The sequence below is a fragment of the Magallana gigas genome, chromosome 8 (genome assembly GCF_963853765.1).
Source record: "Magallana gigas chromosome 8, xbMagGiga1.1, whole genome shotgun sequence".
In the NCBI taxonomy this organism is placed as follows: Eukaryota; Metazoa; Mollusca; class Bivalvia; order Ostreida; family Ostreidae; genus Magallana; species Magallana gigas.
In genome coordinates, this window is record NC_088860.1 from 35,393,807 (window position 1) to 35,406,770 (window position 12,964).

Below are 12,964 nucleotides of genomic sequence, written 5' to 3' on the forward strand. Positions count from 1 at the left end.
TAAGAAAGAATGTGATTGTAAATTTTCTAATGTAAGATGGGGATGGGGATCAGTGATATTCAATTTAAATAATTGGCTTGTTCTTCGTGTAGAATTTAGATGAGACTGATCAATTTAATGATATACAATTATTTAGATATGCAATTATTCATTGCCTTGCTTTATTCTTATGCTTGTAGGATGGAGAGGAGACTTTGATGGGTGTGCCAGAGGAGCCAGAGGAAGAGGAAGCAGAAAACAGGAAAATGGCCAACGTCAGGCTGTCCCACCATTTTGATGATGAAGACGACGATAATGAAGAGAAACAGTTCCTGCCTCAAAAGAGGCCTGCTACTTCAGCCAGAGCCCAGCGCCAGTACGCAAGGCAGCACAGCCATAGAAAGCGCCACCCCTCCCTCAACGACCCCCCATCCTATAATACAGTGATGGACTACCCTAACAGTGATGATTCTGATGGAGAGGGGAATACCCACAAGAAGCTACTAGAGCCTTTGATTGAGGGTAGCCAGGCCAGTATTGACAAGAAGTCGGAGAGTTCCTTCACGTACCAGGAGATGGATGTTCGATTGTACAGAGGGATCAACCAGCCAGTACTTCCGGTGGCGAGATCGGACGGAGACATTGAAAACCGGAACTCGGCAAGGCATAAAGCTCCTTACCAGATACCTCAGCTAGGGAAGCTATCTGGCAGCAAGACCAACAGTAGAAGCTCAATCAAACGAGATGAACCGACCACACCACAGGAGACGAGTCGAAGTTCTATAAGGAGAGATGAACTTCCGAGCCCACCCGTAGAACACAGCAGAGGTTCACTTCGCAGACTTGAACCTATAACCCCACAGGATGAGCGGACCAAGTCTCCGTTTAGTGGTGCAGACATGTATGACAAGAAGTCTTTAGTGGGGGACAATACATCTGGTATCGTACAGATGGGGACCTCCAGGGGACCTCCTGTTCAGCCCCCTCTGTCTCCTGTTGAACCAGGCACACCAAAACCAGACGGCAGCTCCATGGACATTCCTTTAACCAGCTTCACAGGGACTCTACAGAGGCAGAAATCTGGGAGGACCCGCACAACAAGTTAGTGTCTTTGTCTCTGACATTCTTCAATCTCTTGCTTTTTACCTAGTTGAAACATAAATATTACAATATTACTGCTTTCTTTAGTCAAGGGCAACATTTTTTTAACCATTCATCAACATTTTTGAGAAATTTGTTCGTTTTATTTTTCAGGTTTATTCATCGACCCAGAAGCACCAGAGGAAAAAGATGTGTTTGAGGTAGTTGATGACAATGATGATGATGATGATGATGATGACGATGATATATTTGCCCCCAGAGTTCCCGGCCCTGATGGCAGGCAGAGACACATCTCAGGGGACAGCAGAACCAGACACTTGTCTGGGGAGAGACACCAGGGGAATAGGGTCAGGCACCCCTCAGGGGAGGACAAGTTCATGATTCCCATGGGTGGTAGCCCTGCTAGGGGCCCCATGGGGGGAAGCCCCGCCAGGAATCCCAACGATAACAGTCCAGCAAGACAAGGAAACAAGAACAGTCCTTCCCGCTATGCCGAGAACCGTCTCCGGAATCCCCACCTGGATCGTCATAGACATCCATCTGGAGGAGACAGAACTCGGTACAGCGTCACCAGTGATGGTTCCATGTACGGAAGCACCGAGATATTCAACAGGAGAGGCACAGACAATAATTACGAAGACATTGACTCCGACATGGACTTTGAGATGCCGCCATTAGAGTCGGATGCTGACGTGCTGTCCGATGTGAGTCTTCCCTTACCCAGCCCCCCGGCCTTCGTGAAGCAGGCGTCCAAGGAAGCAAGGTCTCCACTCAGGAGCTTTGCTTATGATGAAGCGCCAACAGCTATGTCATTGCCACTGTCACCCTTTGGAGATTTTGGTAATCTTTGTTGTGTGAATCTCAATTAATATAAACATTTATGTCATTAGTGATCTGTTTTTGTGATAAGCTAATTTGTAAAAATTTAACACAGTCAATTTTAACAATAAGCTATATTAAATTATTGCCTCTTCAATGGTGAAATGATGGATCTTTTCCAATTGGTTTACTAGTTCAAAACTGAAATGCCACATTAGAACAGATTACCATCATTCTATTTGTGTAAACATCCGTTTTTACACCACCTTCTTCTACCTTCCATTTATTGAAGCTATGCTGGTTAGAATAAAATTCTAAATCTGAGTTCTATTTTGCAGGAGGAGGGACGTACATTACAATAGCAGCCTCTCCTTCTGCCAGCACTGTTGACAGGAACCACTTTGTCTTTCCACCCACCAGCCCAACAGCCACAAACAACTCCAGACCCCCAGATAACGAGGCAGAGATTCTACCACCCCCTCCCCCAGAGCTACAGTCAAACGGTGAGGCCTCAGGGGGATCTCTGCTCCCCCCACCGCCGAAGGTCTTCCATCCTCCCCAAAAACCTTCCTGGCACAAGAGTGTGCCTTCCTCTTCAAAGAATGGTGGCCCAGAGCATGGTAGCTCTAAAAACGGAGGACCTGAGTATGCTAAGATACAGAGGCAGGGTAATACGAGACAGGAACCAGACAATGGTGCTCAGAGAGGGGAACCAGCTACAGAGGGGCCTACCAGGGGCGGCAGTGTCAAACGGAAAAACATTCCTTCAAGGTTTGTTTGAAGTTGCTAACAAGAAGATTGGTAATTGCAGGAAATACATTAGTGAATTGTTTCCATTATACAGCTTGTATGTTTGAGAGTGAATGCAATGATAAAGTTTTAAAAAGCAATGTTTTGGAATTCATGTGCTCATAGGGTTCAGATTTCACCTGGCTATTGAGAGGTTCTTATGTTTCAGACTACACCTGACTATTGTATGTTTCTATGTTTCAGACTACACCTGACTATTGTATGTTTCTATGTTTCAGACTACACCTGACTATTGTATGTTTCTATGTTTCAGACTACACCTGACTATTGTATGTTTCTATGTTTCAGACTACACCTGACTATTGTATGTTTCTATGTTTCAGACTACACCTGACTATTGTATGTTTCTATGTTTCAGACTACACCTGACTATTGTATGTTTCTATGTTTCAGACTACACCTGACTATTGTATGTTTCTATGTTTCAGACTACACCTGACTATTGTATGTTTCTATGTTTCAGACTACACCTGACTATCGTGTGTTCCCTGTGCCTGCTGAGTCTGATTGGAGGGGTGTACAGTAAGATGAACATCACAGGGACCCAGGTCCACATCACAGTGTACGCCCCCAAACGTTTCTTCACCCAGAAAATCGAGGTCTTCTTCCACCAGGACAAGCCGGCGTATGTCGTGAAGAATCCGTACAAAGTGCAGGCCTATGGTAGGTACACTGTACAGGGGTGTCAGAGTCAAACCATTAATCCATGTTTGTCGGTAAAAAATAAAAAATTGAATCTGGAGAAAAAAAAAAGTTAATATTTACTTTAACATGTAAACATAGAACTTCCAAAAAGATCTATCAGATCTTTTTATACATGTACTTAAATAAGTGAATTAAAAAGAGATCGTATACAGATTTATAATATATATAGAACCAAACTATAATCATACGATGAAAATGTTCATTAGATATATATACTGTCTAGATAGGCTGACTGAGCTGTAATGTATTCATTGTTATTTCAGATGTGATGGAGCCGAGGCTGAAGAACCTGAATTCATCCATGTGTCACAAGTCTCACTGCCCCCAGGGCTGTGATGAGGACACGGGTCAATGCATCTGTAAGAAGGGCTACAGGCTGGATGCACAGAACAAATGTCAAGGTCAGTACAAATATCAAGATCAGAAAAAATGTCATGGTCAGAACTGGGGGATTTTATAGCATTGCAAGTTTTTTGTTCGGCAAATCAAGTAATGTACCTACCGACTTGTACTTTGCTGGTGCAAGCATTAAAAATAGCATTAATTTTTCAAAAAGGAAACTATTAGCTACCAAATATGTAAACAGATGGTGAATGATTACTTTGGTTGTTTTGATAGACTATTTATTAATAAATAAATGTACCTAGTCCATTGATTCGTTGTTAGTGCACACATGAAAAATATTCCTTCTTTTAAAAAAGCAGACTAATGTAACAGGGCAGAATGATGGCAGATGGTGGCTTCTTTCCAATTTTATTACGATTAAAAAATATCACACTAATTTGTATCAGGAAGGTGGCCAGCACTTAAACGTGTACATAGTGAATAAATAAAAAAATAAGACTTTAAGTTTTGATAGACTGTACAGTGTTTGGATGTAAATAGTATTTCATCATCTATCTTTATTACTTATGTATCCTTCAGATGTGAACGAGTGTAGAGACGGGTCGTTCCGGTGCCATGAGGATGCTGGTTGTCTCAATATGATTGGCTCCTACTACTGCATCTGTAGTCCGCCCTTCTACGGGGACGGAAAGTCGTGTGAAGGTACTTAATTAACTGTTACTTACTTTGTCCTGATGATTTGTTTGACACAGTCAGAATCGGTTGTTCTGCTACCACACTGTATGGGTTGTGTTGTCATTGGGGAAAGAATTACTGTTAAAATTTATACCGTATATCCGGGGTTTTTTTGCTTGTCACAAAATTTGCGAAAATGGGGAAAATGTTTAGCATTTTAAATTTGCGTCAGTCATTTTTTGCGATTTAAAATGTTTCTTATCGAAAATGATACAGAATATAATTTCTGCGTATTTAATAATTTGCGATTTAAAAGACCGCAAAAATTAGATCATCACGAAAATTACCGTATATATGGTAGTTCTGAAATCAAGGCCATAGAATTTAGATGAGCTAACTTTGGATCAAAGTCTTAGTTAAGAAAGTGAATATAACAATCACCATCAAGTGAGAGTTCTGCTGTATCTGTTTCTGTAGTATCTGTACAGTATTTGTTTCTGTACTGTAGAGTGTAACGCCCCCTGCAGACCTGGTACATACCAGACAGGAATATGTGGAAATAACCAGCAGAAAAAGTGCATTGGTAAATATGGCAAATTCTGATTTTTTACAAATTTCAAACTTATTTTGTGTCAAAGAAATGGGAAAAATTTTTCAAAAAGGGTGCATTGATAATAACATGTATGACAAACTTTGATTTTGTAATTCTTATAATCTTATTTTGTGTCAAAGGTATGGAAAGTTTTCGTATGCTTAATTCTGGTATGCTTTCCATTTCTAGATTGCACAAGCCAGTGTGACAAAGGTTTCTACATGTACAGCAAATGTGGGAAAATGGATGACGCCAGTTGTCGCAGTGAGTTCGAAACGCCTGAACAATTACTGCAGTAGAAATTTAGAATCACTGTCCTAAAATTCAATTGTATGAATTCCTAGTATGGACAGATTTTAACATTTGTTCATCATTTTCAGTGTGTTACGGAGAATGTTCGGAGAACCAGTACGAATACCAGAGATGTACGCGACAACAGAACCGAGTCTGTAAAGGTTAGTACACACTTAGTACACACTGCCAACTCCTCGGAACACAGTACTGAATACGGAAATATTATAAACAGATAGCTTACAATGTATTAAGATATGAGAAGATATTGACGTGCCTGAAGTTTTTTGAATGAATTAAAGATTCAGTAATTATTAACATATTTACATTAATGAGAATGAATTAACATTCAATGAATTGTTTTTATGTTAAAATTTTGAAAATAAATTGAAGATTCGATAAATTTTGCCATGTTTTCAGTAATGCGAATGAATCTAAGATTTGGTCATTTTTGCGGTGTTTACAGAGAGAGGCGAGTTGAAGCCGCCGGTGGTGAGTGGTAACGTGATCGTGGAGGACCGGGACGATACATACAAGAACGGCATGGCAACGGTCCACCACAGAGAGAGTGGCGCCAGTCAAAACACGCAGTCCTTCATGTTCTCCAAAGGTAAGTCATGTTAACACAGTCACAGTTCTGCTGTGTTTTTTATCTGGCCAGCCAAAAATCTGCAGGCTTTAATGTTTTCTGAAGGTTCATAGCATTCTGAACAGTTCTCCTCTGTTTGTTATCTGGCTCTGATGTAATAAACAAAGAGCAGTGACTGGGTTTATTTTTTTTGTTTTCGAAGTTTCATTGATGGTTAGTTTCCAAGGTCAATCATATCCTAAAGTGAGGCTTGTTTTTGCATAATTGTTCAGGGTCAGGCTAGTTGGGTTTTTTTTTTTAAAGGAAAATCATGATTTTTTAAATTTCAAACATGTTTGTTTTTTAATGGTCGGTTAATATCCTATTAAGTCATGTTTTACATAAAGAATCTTATGTCAAGCTCAGAAAAATGATATCAGAAACCTTAGCAGGTTTTTAAAAAAAAAATTTGACATGTTCTGTAATGTTTTAGAGGGGTTTTTTTCTTGTCAAGTGGCACCTTTTCTAAAATATAACTTAAACAATGTGATCATGTTTTCATTAGGTTTAAAGTCATGTCTTTCTGAAATCTATATGTTTCATAAACAAACAAACTTCCAAATTGACTGCAGTATATCATAAAAATATACTGTAGATTTGTTATTTTACATGAGTACATGATTCCCCAATTCTGTTGTTTGTATCAAATTGCAAAACCATAAATTTGTTTAGGCTAGTGTTTTATTTTAATTTCATATATGTTAGTTCAAAACTGTCAGAAAAATAACAGGGATATTTTAAAGTGGTTCTTCTGAAGATTTTATGCAGATATTAATTCCTCACATTTAATTAGGAATCTACAATATTCACTATTTGGCTTTGTTGCAGGGTCTGGATTTTATATAGAAGTAGCCCTGAAGTACCTGAATCCATCCCCCATCTTCTCTCCTGTCAATCATTCCCGACAGAACGAGCTAGATAGCTTCACAGGCGACAAAGCTGTGCTGGAGAGTTACTGCCCCTACCCTATGCCTGTCAGACATGAGCTGTACTACAAAACCCATAAGGTATATTGACATTGGAGATTAAAAATAGCCACGATCAACCGGCCCCCTTAAAAATGTTCTGTTACTATATTTTTCTGTTCACCTTTTCGTGAATTTTTTTTTTTCCAAACGTAGAACATCACGTATAAAGAGAGGGAGAAGTACGGCCACACCCTGATCAGACCGTGTAAGACGTACACCCAGCATGGACAGTACCCACCCCAGGATGAGGGGCGGGAGGGGGCCATCATGTGCTCCCAGCCCGGGCCGGTCAGCGGGGTCTTCTCCACACTGGACTCCCAGTTCACCACCAGTACCTCAATATGGGTGGAGAAATCGGAGAGGTAGGTCACTGCAGGTGATGTCATAGATTTAAGAACTTGGTATACACAGCATTGAAGGTTAATGTAACAGTATCAAAAAATGACAAAACACCATAGTAGTGTATGCATTGTATTGAATATTTTATGTATAGACAAAAATGACAATTGACAAGTTACATTGCAACATTTATTTTGATGCGTGTCTGACTAAGTAAAAGTAATTTTTTCATGTTTGATTTTATGTTTTCAATGCCACATTAAATCTATGCCATGATTATGAATCTATGCCATGATTAACAATTATGAACACATTGGAGCAAGAAATACCCCGTGTTGGTTTTCGTGAGGTATTAACTTAATGATGTCACGTTTTTCTTCTATAGTTGTTTCCTGAGTAATGGAGCGTGTCTGAACTGTACGCGACACTGTGCCAGGCAGATGCTGCTCAAGGGCGGGGAGTGTGCCATCTCCGGGGGCGATAACGGTCAGTCCCCACGACTCCCAGAATGCTTCACTTGCTGCACACAGAACAACTGCAGTGATGTCTGCAAGAATTACCATGACTACATCTGCCAGACTGAGAGGTAACTGAGGACATCCTCACCTGTTTTGTTAATAACTTGAAAGCCTTCTTATGCACTCATCATTTTTTTTTATTTTAAACATACTTTTTATTTACTTTATTTTGCCCTTTCAAGATAAATTTATGAAAAAGTTATTATAATCCTAGAAATATAACTTAATTTTATGCCGATTTTTTTTTCTAGCTGCAAGCAAGGTGATCTCATCGAGTTTAGACTGAGACCAGTGTACCATCCCAAAAATGACTTCTTGTGTCACATGACTCTGGTACCCAATCAGAAGCTACTAGAGTTAGAGTACACGATCAAACACTACTACAACACGCTGATGACGCAGAGCTTCAGCATTTACGGAGACGAGACGTGGCAAAAGACTGGAAAACTGAAATCAGAGTGAGTGCTGTACATTCCTTATTTTACTCGAGTTTTGAGAATATAAAATCATTAATGCCAAAGTTTATCATAGTTTCGTGTAGTTTAGATCTGTCCTAAAAATAATAAGATTACAAATCCTCAAGATGTGCTTCTCGTGATTTTACGAGGAAAGTGATTTTTTTTCAATTGGCAATTGTTTGTTGATGTGATAAATATGTACATGAAATTATACCATTTTGCAGCAAGCACATTGTGAAGGTTGAGGTGAAATCCATGCTGGAGGTCATCCCAGACATCATTGAGGGGTCCCCGGGGCAGAGGGATGTCACCGTGGGGCTGTATAAAACCTCAGGGGACAGTGTCAGGAGCTCCTACATACAGGGAACATCAGCTCCTGTCAGGGCGATGAAACCCTACAGAGAAACCTCGCATACATTCGGTAAGCTACTAGTTCATGTAATAAACCTTACCGGGAAACCTCTCATACATTTGGTAAGAAGCTGATACATTTATCAATGTATTACATTGTACATTATTTATAATGGGCAGTAAACATCAATAGGGATTTTTTGGGGAGAAGTATTAAGGTGCCTCACCACACCTTGAAATAGTTTCTCAAATTAGCAGAAAATTACTTGATTATGATAGATAGCATGATGGATAAGAAGTATATGTGTCAAATAGGCGAAAAAATGTGCAATTTTAGATAAAAAATGAAATTTTCAAAAATTTCAGTCATTAAACATGAACAAAAGCCCCAGGCGGATGCGAACTCATGATCTGCAGTTACAAGCCTGATACTTTAACCACTGAGTTATTAAGGTCTTCCGTTTTCAACGAAAGACCTTGTACTGATTCTGTTGGTAATTCTTTTTATTCTTTTTTTTCTTCTAGACGTTTTTTAAAACTCAAATATATTGCTTGTTTGTTGTCCTATAAAGTTCAAATTTGCAGAGCTTATTGGTAGTTACTATTTCTCAATATCTATGGAAAATCGTTGATATCGACACTTCCGGTATCGAGTTATTCCCCTTTTTCCCCAAAATATAGGCATTCTTGTGCACGCAAAGGCTCTGAAACCGCTCACAGCCTGTGTTACAAAGTCACAAATCTTCAAAATAGAGAGTTTGAACGTTGTCCTCCGAGTTTTGTTTTTACAATTTTTCTCCTTTAAAGTTTCAAAAAATTAATTTGAATTTGTGTTTCAAAAAATGCTGATTTTTTGTTGTGTTTTTGTTATGTAGCTCTTTAGTTTAAAATTTTCTCTAAACACATATAGAACAAAATATGTGCAAAATGTCAAGGGCTTTCACCTGACACCATTGAAAAAGGGCTGGCCCCTTAAATTAGGGGTCTAGAGCACTTAAAAGTCTTCGCTTTATAACTCAAAAATGGTTAATATTTCGCTATAGCTGTCGATAAAAAAGTTGTTCATTATTGTGTTATCAATGTCGTTACAAAACTATTTTGTACCGGTAATGCGTATTATGAGTGTAAAAAGCTTGTCTTGTTAACATGTACCTGTATTCATTTGGCAAGTAAGCGAATCGTCTTCGTGCGAATAACGTACATATATTAACAGCTGAAAGTGTTCCAGCATATACGGGATGCTTTGATTCATTTGAAAAAGTGTCTAAAAAGTATACGTGTACATGTTTTTCTTACAGCCTTTTTTTTTTTGGAGTAACCTCTGTTTAGGTCCTATAGTGGACAACCGTTAAGAAAAACAAAAACGAGAAAATATAAACGTTCTTTTTCTTATCTAGTGAGATACATAAACTAGATTTTAAAAAAAAATAACTTCCATGAAATGGATTTGAGTCATTTTACTGCAAGCATTTCAAATCGACCTAAATTCTTAGTTGTGTGCGTCATTACATAACCCATCTCGCCCGCGGCCGAGAAATTCGATCGCCAAGGTCGCGGCTGGACTACCTAGCGGTCAGCGGTTATCTAATACACAAGAATCGCGTCTGTCATATGTGATTTTACTTAGCAGCAATCACAAGAATCGTACACAATGACATTAAAGCTTACTATTCTTAATTTGAATTAAACGATAGAATAAGAAATCGTTCTGTTTAATCATAAACTCGAACTGAAGCAGTATCAGACAGATAGATCAACTGTGGGATTAAAGGGGAAAAAAATTATATTGATTAGAGTTTATTCATCATACTGCAAACATTGTAAATCTTCCTGGGTTCTGAGCTTTTTATGTGTGTTTTAACTTTACGTAAGTTATCCGATCCCTCATCCGCGGCCGAGGAAATCGGTCGCGGCTGCACTACCTAGAGGTCAGCGGTTATCTAATAACAAGATATATATACAAGAACTGTTTCAATTTTATGTTCTTTTTGTTCACCTTCAATTTATTGAATGAAACATTAGAATGTGAATTGAGAAGCCCCTCTAAAAATTGATAAAAGCGATATTGTTCCAAATCAGAAACATCATCAGACATAAATCAATAGTGAATTTGTAGTTCTAAAATGTTCTAAAAACTATACATGTACTAATAATGTTATAGATAAACAACGAAAAACCACAAAGATTAAACCTTCAAATGATCACCCCTAGAACATGGCCAAGGAGATCCCGCGCGAGTGGACAAGTTATCCGCGGTAGCTCGTGTTCTTCTGCATGTACTTGATCACACGTGCATGTTTATTGATATTTTGTACGATTCCAACTATTTGTTTATTCGAGTTTTTGACCGGTACATGTAAGATTGACTTGTGTTTCAATTTAAGATTTTTTTTTATTTACGCACGAATATTTCCGCTAGATACTGCTGAGAGGTTTTATAGATATCGTAGAAAGTAGTTGACGTCTTCATAAGGTTGCACATAAAATGAGAGAGAAGGAGAGAGAGAGAGCGCGCGCTCAAAATTGGAAGCATTATTTAGCCGAATTAAGAAAATGAAACAGTCTCCAAGCGTTCAAGGCAGGATAAAAAAAATCAAATATCAAATTAACACATGCGGTAGAGGCAATTGCAACTTCTCTGGCCTTTCTGGCAAGTTTGGAAAAACACCTCGAATGTATTAACATCACCGGATGTTAGAATATTATACAAAATGGAGTCGCTTCCCATTAAAATAAGTATCGGCAAGAAGTTTTGTATGTTGTTTCTGTGTTATATTTTAGTGTATATTGATACCTTTGATGAAATATAGCTCACATCTCAACAGATCATAAAATGTGTTGTAATTATATCAAGTTTTAAAAAAGGGGGGTCGTCATGGACGCCTAGGTAATACATTCGAAGTGTTTTTCCGAGCTTGCCAGAAAGGCCCGAGAAGTTGCGATTGGCGGTAGAGGCTGACACGATAGAATTGAGGGATTTAGTGATTATTTTTAGAATGTTCACATGAGTTTTTAAACAAGATTTGTTTAGATTTTATCGGTTTCATGATCACAGTGCAAGGGATTTTTTTTTTTCAAAATGTGGCAAAGACCCATTTTTGGCGACTGCTTAACATGTGTACATTTTTCTCCTCAATGTATGTCACCTTCCCACCCGTGTGTTTATTCGGTCAGTCTATGCTAAGTCAAATGAATCCGCTCCACGTGCGACCGAAAATCTCGTGTCGCGTCAGCGCACATAGCCTAGAATATTGCCCCTGGGCTGCAGATCAGCAATTGATAAATAATTGAGTAACATTTGGAAGGATGCTTTCAATGCAGCGGTCAATTGTTAAACAATAAGTGTTTAAATATTCGATGTCAATCAACCTCACATTAAAGGTGCGGTATCGTAATCAGAGAATGTGCCTAAAAATTTAACCTGTTGAACACGCTAAACTTCTATAGTTATGAACAGAATAAAATATATATTATCAAAGACTTAAACAGGTCTAGGCAACCTCCGTTTTTGGAGGATAGCTCAATTTCAAGATGGCTGCTGATTTTTACCATATATGGAAAGTCACTTTGCATTGTGGGTGAAATTATCCTCCATTTTTGGAGGATAGCATGGGTATATTTCAAAGGCTTCGTGCATATCTTTAATGAGAAAATGCAAGCACCAGACCATATGGGAATTAAAGTTAAGGGAATAAACTAATGATTGTATGCGGCGATTTGAAATTCTATGTATAGTATTTTCACAATATGCTTTGAAAGTGTGTACTTCCTGTGTTCAGTTTTACAAATGACACACACTATTTACATGTTTCATTTAATAAAAATCACAAAATAGTGATGTTTATTACTCATTGAAACATTAATGAGTTCATTCACGTTGAGAGACACACAATAGATATCTTGATCTGCTATATTGTACATGTACAAAGTAAATGTTTGCATATACCTTAGGAACTTTGTAGCTCTTATTCTAATTAATTCACATGTTATTAAGTATCATTTAAATTTAATCCCTTCACACAAAAAGACATTGTTAAATTTTATTAATCAAAATGATACCATTTATAGATATCAATTATCCAGAATATTGAACAAAATGTGAGCGTCTTCACATAAGATATTTTTCTTTAAAATCAGCCCTGCAATTATTTAAACTTAAATATTTATTAAATATTATCAATAATTATAATTATCAATAGCTAAATAAGGTGATATTTTTATAGTATAATAATTATATTTTATTCATAGTTAACTCCCTTTGTAAAAACAGAGTTAATTGTCCTTCATCTGAAAAGATCCACCAGGGGGCGCATACATCTATCCTCCAAAAACGGAGGATAAAATCTATCCTCCAAAAACGGAGGTTGCCTAGACCTGTTAAATAA

At 38.1% G+C, this 12,964-nt stretch overlaps 1 protein-coding gene across 3 annotated transcripts in view; it reads left to right on the forward strand.

The window, feature by feature from the left end:
- LOC105344582 (uncharacterized) overlaps positions 1 to 12,964 on the forward strand; it is a 63,634-nt gene that overhangs the window by 38,337 nt on the left and 12,333 nt on the right. For all 3 annotated transcript variants that reach the window (XM_066069140.1, XM_034472680.2, XM_066069139.1), the window contains 15 exons: positions 180 to 1,080; positions 1,234 to 1,920; positions 2,238 to 2,670; positions 3,173 to 3,372; positions 3,678 to 3,815; positions 4,339 to 4,461; positions 4,943 to 5,017; positions 5,216 to 5,290; positions 5,407 to 5,481; positions 5,784 to 5,927; positions 6,774 to 6,952; positions 7,067 to 7,275; positions 7,638 to 7,838; positions 8,022 to 8,228; positions 8,453 to 8,649. In XM_066069140.1, the coding sequence (XP_065925212.1) occupies positions 180 to 1,080; positions 1,234 to 1,920; positions 2,238 to 2,670; positions 3,173 to 3,372; positions 3,678 to 3,815; positions 4,339 to 4,461; positions 4,943 to 5,017; positions 5,216 to 5,290; positions 5,407 to 5,481; positions 5,784 to 5,927; positions 6,774 to 6,952; positions 7,067 to 7,275; positions 7,638 to 7,838; positions 8,022 to 8,228; positions 8,453 to 8,649 (3,844 nt within the window). The remainder of the gene's footprint in view (positions 1 to 179; positions 1,081 to 1,233; positions 1,921 to 2,237; positions 2,671 to 3,172; positions 3,373 to 3,677; positions 3,816 to 4,338; positions 4,462 to 4,942; positions 5,018 to 5,215; positions 5,291 to 5,406; positions 5,482 to 5,783; positions 5,928 to 6,773; positions 6,953 to 7,066; positions 7,276 to 7,637; positions 7,839 to 8,021; positions 8,229 to 8,452; positions 8,650 to 12,964) is intronic.